Raw genomic sequence first — 9,830 nt, 5'->3', positions numbered from 1 at the left:
GCGTGTGATAGCTTGAAACGAGCGTATCGTTTAAAGGGTCCTAGCGTGCTTTACAGCACCGTGTTCGCCTATCCAGAGCTCCTGTGGTCCTCAAAACAGTCTGTTTTCTTGTGGGGGAAGGGGTGAAGGCCTATTTGCTTGTGGAGGAAAGGGTGAAGGCTTTATCCCACATGCTCACTTCACTCCTTGGGGAGTGGGCTACATATAGGGCTCAACTTCCCATAAGCTCTCACTTGAAAGAAAGCTATGGAGGCTCACTCTCCTGTATATATGTATATCAAAAGACCTGGACCGAAGTCAGGGTCGGGTCAGCTGGGGGTTTTTCTTTTCAATTTTTTTTTCTCTAACTCTAAATAAAAAATCTTTCCTCTTCACACGTTTGGTGATTTTTTTTTCTCTAAATAAAAAATCTTCCCTCTTCACACGTTTGGTGGTTTTTTTTCTTTTAAATTTTTTTTAATTATATATATATATATATTGATTTGGGATAAGTTTTCTAGGGTTTCTTTCTAGGGTTCAGACTTTGCCGCGGCGCAGTTCGCACACAGCATAGGCCTGGGGATTCAGAAATCCCCCCCTCACACGCAGAAAACCAGAGAACAGGACACATGCGGAACGGAAAAATAACAAAAGAAGCAGAGTTGCAGAAGACAAATTGCAGAAACAGATTGCAAAACACGGAAACGCCTCGACAACAAACACACCGTCGCCTTTCCTACAGTGTAAATTTCACTTCACGCAGCAGCCCGAGTTGCAAACTGGAGCTTGGTGCAGGGCATCTCCCCGGCGCAGCGGTGCCAAAAATGTGCGCTTTTGCCGCACAGGTCGAACACCGTATGCGACACAACACACCCACGAATGGCTACAAGCATACAACCAGGAAAGCAAGCTCAAACAGAATGCAAGGGTGTGTCACTCACCGCTCAAACCACCGCCGTGAAGGATTCCCGCGTCGCAACAGTGAAGGAGGAGCCGCCGTCGCCGCTCTACCGCCTCGCCGCCGCCGTGCCGCTACACAGTGCTCGATCGCTCTCTCACTCTCTCTCACTCTCTCTCTCACACGCAGGAGAAGGAAACCAAGGAGATAAAGCAAGAGCACTCTTGTATTCAACACATGAGAATAATGGTTTTAGGGTTACATTTGACTCTTATAAGTGACTTGGCCGTTCACACATGGGCGCCCATACATGGCCGGTCGATCCTAACCCTTATCCTATTGATATTCAAGGTGCGTCTCTCATCGGCGATCACCCAATCCTTTTATCCTTAACATATGGTGCCGATAAGCCCGGCCCATGACTCAGAATATTTAAATTAATGACGTAAAACATAATACGTCTCAATGTCCGTCATCATAGGTTAACATGCATGTGCATGTGTGTGTGTGTGTCTGTGAGAGAGAGAGATGGTTGTAGAGAGGGAATAGTTCTTGAACCTTGGTCTGCCGCCGCCGCCGCAATGCGCGGGTGCAATACTAGTTACACTAAAGACCGGGTTATGTACAGTTCCTTATTAACGTTTGAACGCACCATCACCATCACCATCATCATCATCATCAAATTATAACTTATCACCATAACACCATCACATCAGCATCATCCTCACCATCATCCATCCATTGGCCTCCACTTCGACGTCTCCCGAGTCGCTGCGTTTCTACGGTTGCTGGTTCGCCCCTGCTTTTGGACTCTCGCCTCGATTTCCTGGTATGCCATTGATTTCGCTCTCTTGCTTTCGTACTTGTTTTCTTGCATTCAAGGCTCTGTAGTGTATTCTTCGCGCTTCTTTTTCATGTCCATGCGTGCTGTTTGTTACATTATGCGTTTCCCATGTATGCTAAGGTTTGCAAATGTATGCCCATGCATGCTGTTACATTAGGGGTTTTCATGTATGCTAGCATCTGCAAGTGTATATCCTTGTATGCTGTTACATTATGTATGCTAGGGTTTGCAAGTGCATGTCCATGTTTGTTGGTACAGTAAGGTTAAGCAATGGGTTTTCACGTGTGCTTGAGTTAGATTTATGCAGTATGCTAGGGTTTTAATGCGCATTTGTGCACTGTTTTCATGTCCTGATGTGCTGATTTACCGGCTGCAATGCTTGCATGAATTGATTGATGCTCGTGATTTTTCAGTGCGTACGGCAATAAACTCCTAGACACTTGGCTCTAATTTGGTATGCTGATTTCACAAATTATAAGCACAAAGAAAACATTCTGTGATATACCCTTTTTTATGAGCATGTGCTCTTGGTTTGTCTTGCCACCCAACTTCCAAGCAACACGAGCCTTTCTCCTTCCAAATGTTCCCATGACTTGGACTTTTTAGACCGTACTTTGCAATTGAGAGGCTGGGCAGAGCAGTTGTCACGTGCACGCCTGTGCCATGGCTAATCCTCTGCATGAACATCATTAATCCCTGATTAATCATCAGTTAGTCATCTGTAGAAGCATAAATACCAGCAGATAGGTGTCATCAGCATTAGTATCTACAGTATCATTATCTACAGCATCAGAATCATCAGCAGCATCATTATCTTCATCATCATCATCATCAACATCAGCAGCATCATCAACATCAGCAGCATCATCATGGGAAGGCATAAGGGCCTGTTGGCTGGCAGCAGTATCCTGTCAGCTCGCAGCAGGTGTTGTGTAGCAGGCAGCCAGGAGCTTTAGAGTGGCCAGGACAAGAAGACAAAAGCGCAGCAAGTAATCAGTATTTTTCAGGGTTTTGTCCATGCAACAGGCCGACAGCAGCAGGTTACTGGCCGACTGGCATCCCACACATATATATAAGCCTAAGTCAGAATTTAGCATTAATCAAGTCATTTTCTCATTCATTCATAAGCATAGTCATCATTAGTTATCATGTAAAGGCCAAGGGTCGTGCCATGTGTCCGGGCAGGTGATAGGTGTGGGAGGGTGATGTTCTCAGAGTTTCCTCCAGGCCTCTTTGTAGTTTGGCCCTAAGAAAAGTCGGTATAACTCATCCTCTTTTCGAGCATAGAACTCCCGTTTCTTGCATTGGGTGAGCTGTTGAGAAATCCGTTGTGCTTGGCGCTTTGTGGTTTGCCCAATCCATACCTCATGCTTAAGACGGGAGCGTGTGGCCGGACATTCGTCATCATACCAACTGTTATGGGGCATGGAAGTGCAAGGTGGCTTGGCGGTAGACCGCTGTGTGGAGATGAAAGAAGTGGTGGCGGATGTGTGGAGTATGGTGGTGAGCTGTGATGTGAGGGTGGATAGGGGGACAGTAGGTTCCACATCCTAGAGTTGGCGGTAGATGTGGTTGGAGTAAACAAGGTCAAGCTCGTGATAAAAAAGGACCTGAGTGTAATGTGAGATGGGGGGTGGTGGCGGAGGGGTGGGTGGTGTGCAGGTAAGAGTGAAAGAGAGGTAGGCATGGTCAGCCTTAAAGGGGGGTGGCGGGATGGAGAAGTTGGGGAGAAGAAGTGCCAAAGCCAGAGATCCCATAAGGTAGTCCATTGTGCTAGTACCTCCTAAGTGAGGGAAGGACGTGAGGGCGTCGTAGGAGGGCCATTGAGACATCCCGCTATAGATAATGAGACCATGTGCAGCTCCTAGCTCTAAGAAATATCTCCCACACCGTGACCTCCCCACGGTCCTGTGATGATCTCTGTAGCCCTGTGTCAGTGATGTCCTACTCCTGTAGTTTGATAGGGTCATCCCGATCGAGTAGTGGGATCTGCTGACTTCCCGTCCTGGCGTTGAAATCCCTGAGCAACAGGACTTCCCTTAGTTGTGAGAACTCCATAATATCCCCATATAATGGTAAGTACAGTGACTGGCCATGCTGTGTGGCGTAAGGGGAGTGGCGCGGTGCAAAATAACACCCAGCAATGTGGATGACTCTGTCACTGCTATGCTGTAGCTGCACCCAAAGATACCGTGCATCCTTGTCCTTTCGGGCGATGCTGAGAATCTGTCGAAGATGAGATCTAAAAAGGACAGCTACCCTTTCAGAGCCACGTACTCCTCCTGATGTGGGGGTCTCACCTCAAAAACCTGACTCCCACTCGTACTTGGCTTTGTATGGTAAGCCCCTCTCAAGGCTTTGATGAGTCTCGGTATAAAAAATGACATCCCTGCCTGTGAGAATCTCGCTCAAGCCTCTTGGATTCGACCACAGCATGCCGTTGTAGTTCCATAGTGCCAACCTCAGGTGTTTGGTCTCATAGACCCTGCGTCCCTATTTGGGGCGGCACTCAGTGATAATGACTCTACCATCTCTGTAGATAGCCCACTTGCTTGCTCTACGGGCCTCATGAACTGTCACCATTGCCTCACGCTGGTGTGCCACTTGTGCTAGGGTGAGGTCATCTCCCATGTACACTTGTGTGCCCTTGAGGACAGTCCGCCTGTCTAAGAAGGCATGTCTGCTGGTGGCATCAAGGAATCTAAAGTTTACCTCGCATTTCTGGAGGGCATTATTTGAAAACTTCGGAACTAAGTTGCAGTTGTCTAGTGCATTCCATTCGCAGACAGACAGCCAAAAATGCCCTCCAAAAATGACTGGTAAACTTGGCATCTCGGTTTGACACTATGGTCCTAGGGATCCTGCCAATCGGGTACCAATGCCAAATGAACAAATGGGCAACATCTTCGGTGGTCACATTAGCCCTGCATGGAATAAGCATAACAAATTTGCTAAATCTATCAACTATAGTTAAGCACTGAGTATTACGCTTACTCGGACAAGGAGGCAGATTCGTGACAAAATCCATCGAAATATCTTGGAAAGGTCCCTTAGGAATTGGCAAGGGCTGTAACAACCCTATCTTCTTCCCACAAGGAGCTTTCACCTTTTGACAAATATCACAATGTTGTACATATGAAAACACATCTCGCCTCATCTTTGGCCAATAATATTGCCGTTCTAACTTCTCCAAAGTCGAATTCATACCCCTATGACCACCAGTAATGGTGTCATGGAGAAAAGCTGCCCTGAATGACTTCATGACACACAGTCGGCCTTTGTAGAAAAGCCAACCATCATGTATCAAAAAGTGGCATGGTCCTGTGGCATCCAATGCATGTTCCCACTGTGTACCGAATTCCTTGGAATCTGCATACGTGTGCTTCATGTCGTCGAGTCCCGTACCAACAAGGTCGAGTCTAGTGGTCTGAATCAAAGTTGCCTGTCCCTTTCGGCTCAAAGCATCGGCCACTGGATTGACCTTTCCTGGAAGGTACTCAATCATACCACCAAATTGCTGGAATATGTGGCTCCAGCGGTGTTGTCGGTCACTCCACTATGCACTTGGCATTGTCTGAATCTAGCGTAATGCCTGATGGTCAGTGCGAACCTCAAAGTCACGGCCATAAAGAAAACGTTTCCAATGTTTCAAGGCCTGTATAACTGCGAGGAGCTCTCGATCGTAGACTGAGTAATTCTTTTCTGCGGGCAGTAATATGAGACATGTAAGCTACTGGATGACCATTTTGTTGTAATACACCTCCAATTGCGATGTTACTCGCATCAGTGTAACATGTTGCGGAAGTATTCATATTGGAGGATCCTGTCACACAAATGCTCACACCGTCTTCTGTATCCTGAGTTTCGTGAGTTTAGCAATCCACTTTAAGACTTCAAACTTTTAAGAGATTTGAGAGAGAAAGAGATGAGAACTGTACACCGTATGGGGTCCCGAATTACCCACTGAAGGGCCCCCTATCCCGTTACCGAGATAGTATTTACTTTATTATCTTTAAAGAGACTGACGGCGTGACTGACGATAAGCCAAGCACAAGACCTTTGAAGACCAAGTGTTGGGCTGAATTGTACACTGCTGTAGAAGCACCAAAGATGTCCAATCTTGAGTCTAAGCACTCTTCCCAATGGAATGAGGGAGGGATGCAAAGCTGAGGCTGAGAGAGGGGCTGTTTGGGACTGTTCTAGACTGAGTATGAATGCTGTAAATGAATATGAATGCTGCGTTTTACCTTCACCAAGTGGCTGGAGCAAAACGATGAGTAGATGAATGCTGAAAACTGTATGGATGTAGAAAACGCTAGATGAACTGTTGGCTGAATGCTGAACTGATGCATTTTGTTGATGAAGAAGTGCTGAATGCTCATGCGTTTGAGGCGCCTATGGCTGTAGGAGACAAACGCCGAGGGCTGGTGGCTGAAACTGCAATCGCTTTGCTCCTTGTGCTAAAGATGCCAAGCGCTTGAATGCTCAATGCTGATTTATGATTGAATGAATGGCTGAATATGCAAGTGATGTATTTATATGGGGCAAAGAAGCCAGTCGGTTGGCTACAGAGCTGGTCGACTGCTCTTGTCCATAATAAATGCATAAAATATATATAAAATGCTGAAAATGATGAAAAAATTACCAAAAAATTCCTAGTAAATATCTTGATAAATACTAGATGATATTTGGGGTGTTTGCCGTGGTCTAGATGCAATGGATGAATGATGTGCAATATGCAGAATGCTTTCTAATGCAAACCCTAAGGTTTCTATTGACTGTATATGCATGAATGCGTCTCTTTAAGTGGGTTAAGGGACTTAGATTGACTGACTTACTTGTTATGGCTGAGAATGACCTACGTAGCTCGTGCCTGACTTATCCTGGACTGAGGATTACAATGGGTTCACGGCGTACGACAAATATCATCCTGAATGGAACTAATACTGTACAATGTTGCACTGATGATGATGAGCCAGTTTGTCACCATGCACTACAGTGCAGAGTGCATGTGACATTCCTTCCTGCTTAGCTTGGCGGCAGGTTCATGGCTTCCAAGTAGTCTGCCAACAACTGGGGGTACTCTTGAAAGAATTCCTCGTCTAGCCATACGGCTTCGTGGGTGCCTCAATCACGAATTTCGCATGGAACTGACGTATCCGTCGACCGGAACCATGCTTCCAACGATGAAGAAGGATCTGCTCGGGCTCGATAACTTCTGCTTCGTCTACCACGTCTGGCTGCTGTTCATCTGAAACATCAAACACTTTTGGACCAACATATGGTTTTAGCCAAGAAACATGGAAAACATCATGCATCGTCAAACTGTTAGGCAATTTCAACTTCATGGAGACATCACTAACTTTTTAACTATTGGGAGAGGTCCAAAACTACAGAATGAAAGCTTGGGACAACGTTTGCCTAATCACTGAACTTTTTAACTATTGGGAGAGGTCCAAAACTACGGAATGAAAGCTTGGGACAACGTTTGCCCACTTGTTTCAATCTTTGTTTCATGACACGCAGATAGACGCAATCCCCTTCCTTGAAGTGGACATCTCGTCTTGACTTATTTGCCTGTCTGCTATAGGCTTCCTGTGCTTTGGTCAAGTGGTCCTTGACTGACTCAATGATCTCAGAAAATGCTTCCGTGGAAGATGAAAAAAAAAACACCTACCTTCCCGAAGCTGATGGTGCACGTGGGGGTTCCTTACCTAGTCGCCTGTGCTATGGACATGGGAAGGACTATCAATGGCACTGTCGGCGGTTGCAGGGATTGTCGGGGCTCGATGGGGCTTCTGGCAGCCCACATGGGACTGTACCTTGTTGGCGGGCACCCCTTTGGGGTGAGGAAGCCCAAGTTTTTGGGGCTGTTTCCCACGCAGCCACACATGACGTGTGCACGCACTCAATGCAGATGCAGGGAAGTCTAGCAGAGCCGCACATGCCACGGCCATCCGTGTTACCCGAGGTCTACCTCACGCAGCCAAAGGTTGTGGACAGCCACATGTAGGTTGTCCGGATAGAGGCGTACGATCGTCAGTGGGCTGCTCTACAGCAGCAAGTGATGGCGACATGTTTTTCTACGATCTCTCTTCAGATTCTTTTCTCTTCAAAATGTCTAGGTTGTGTACGGGACTGTGGTGTACTTGTGAGGTTCGGATGCACGTGCCTCATTCTATCTCAGTTTTGGATTAGTGTGTTATGAGGTATGTGTTTATTTTTTCACATGCAAGGAATATGCAAGATAGAGTTTAACAATAAAAGCACAGTACACATGTTTGTTCAGGGATACACATGGGAGTTTTTACTCCAAGAACTTCACGAACACAGAGTTAGTCATGGCCTTGTACCATGCAAGACATAGACCTAATACCCTACAGATATTGGAATGACCATTGTTTTCGTTTTTGGGCTTTGATAGGCAAGACTTATCTACATATGTAGGTTTGAGGAATAGTTGACCACACATTGACACTGTGGCTACACAGGTATTTGATAGAGGGCATCTACATTAAGTTTACATGTTGGGATTCGTTGTCAGATGGCATGACAAGACGGTTATGCGACAATACCCAATATGTACGTTTTCAGCCTTACAGTCCTTAAGGTTTTGATGGTCCTCTACATAGCAAGAGTGTGTACAGATATTCACGCTATTCCAAGTATACCCGCCTATTCTTATACCAAGACTATTGAATCATGATTATTCAAGAATTTGCGTGATGCGCATAAGTTTTTGGAAGCAAGTTTTAGTTTCCAAGATTTTCTGGGTTTAGACAGATGCTTTGACTGGGATGTTGGTCAAGGTTGTTCTTCTTTGTGTACACAGATGTTGTCTAATCCCTGGACTGAGTTCTTCCTTTCGAGAACTGTGTGAGAGAAACAGGAATTAGGGTTAGGTTAGAGTATTCATGTGGGAGACATACACAGAGAAACAACAAGAGAGAGAGTTGTGGGGATAAGTCAACTCATGATGTATGAGTGTGTGACTCCCCTATCACACATGTATATTGCACTAGTACACATAGTGCACTTAGTACATTAAAAGTACTAAGTGTACTATGTACTAAATAACTTATGGGCTTGTACACACTATAAGGGTGGGCATAATGCCTTTACCCCAACAACCTCCCACTTAAAGGCAAAGTGCCCTTAAGTAAAGGAAAAGAAAAAATCAGCATGTACATGATAATATACAAGGCCATATCAAGGCTGAAACTGGCCTCATCCAATGCCCATCAAGTGTCTGCAATGAGCAAACCGCTCCGGAGGCAAACTCTTTGTCAACAGATCAGCCGGGTTGTCATCCGTGTGAATCTTAACAAGCTGAATTTGCTTGTTCTCTATCACCTCTCTGATGAAGTGATACTTCACATCCACATGCTTCGTCTTTGCATGAAAGACAGGGTTCTTTGCCAACTGGATGGCACTCTGACTGCCACAATGCAACAATGGAATATCCCCTGTATAACCCAAATCAACCACTAACCGAGATAGCCATAATGCCTCCTTGCAAGCCTCTGTGGCTGCAATATACTCGGCCTCTGTAGTAGATAAGGCTGTGCACTTCTGCATCCTGGATATCCATGACACAGCACCTCCTGTGAATGTAAACACATAACCGGTAGTAGACTTCCGGTTATCTGGATGACCGGCATAATCCGAATCCGTGTAACCATGCACTAATGCATCCTGTTTGCCAAAGCAAATGCACATATCCTGTGTGCCCTTCAGGTATCTCATGACACCTTTCACTGCTTCCCAATGCTTCTTGCCAGGGTTGGCCATGTATCTAGAAACCACTCCCACTGCAAATGCAATGTCTGGCCTAGTAGCAACCATGGCATACATGAGACTGCCACAAGCTGAAGCATACGGAATCTTGGCCATATCAGCCCTGTCTCTATCTGACTGTGGGCTGTCCATAGCACTGAGTTTCACATATGAAGGCAAAGGAGTACTAGTCTTCTTCCCCCCGTCCATATTGAACCTCTGCAAGACTTTGCCAATGTATTCCTTCTGAGACAAATACAACACATGCTGATTTCTGTCCCGAAGTATCCGCATACCCAAGATGTGATTTGCATCACCCAAATCCTTCGTATC

At 45.9% G+C, this 9,830-nt stretch overlaps 1 protein-coding gene across 1 annotated transcript in view; it reads left to right on the top strand.

Annotated features, from left to right (window-relative positions):
• Positions 1-1,553: 1,553 nt before the first annotated feature.
• Positions 1,554-9,830, top strand: part of LOC147612488 (uncharacterized) — a gene marked incomplete at its 5' end in the record, with an annotated part of 78,667 nt that continues 70,390 nt past the window's right edge. The window contains one exon of the mRNA XM_086783508.1: positions 1,554-1,706. Within this exon, the coding sequence (XP_086639634.1) occupies positions 1,554-1,706 (153 nt within the window). The remainder of the gene's footprint in view (positions 1,707-9,830) is intronic.

Source organism: Cibotium barometz, chromosome 45 (genome assembly GCF_041138505.1).
Source record: "Cibotium barometz isolate CiBa-2024 chromosome 45, ASM4113850v1, whole genome shotgun sequence".
In the NCBI taxonomy this organism is placed as follows: domain Eukaryota; kingdom Viridiplantae; phylum Streptophyta; class Polypodiopsida; order Cyatheales; family Cibotiaceae; genus Cibotium; species Cibotium barometz.
The sequence above is the reverse complement of the archived record's forward strand: the minus strand, read 5'-3'. Positions and strand labels throughout refer to the sequence as shown.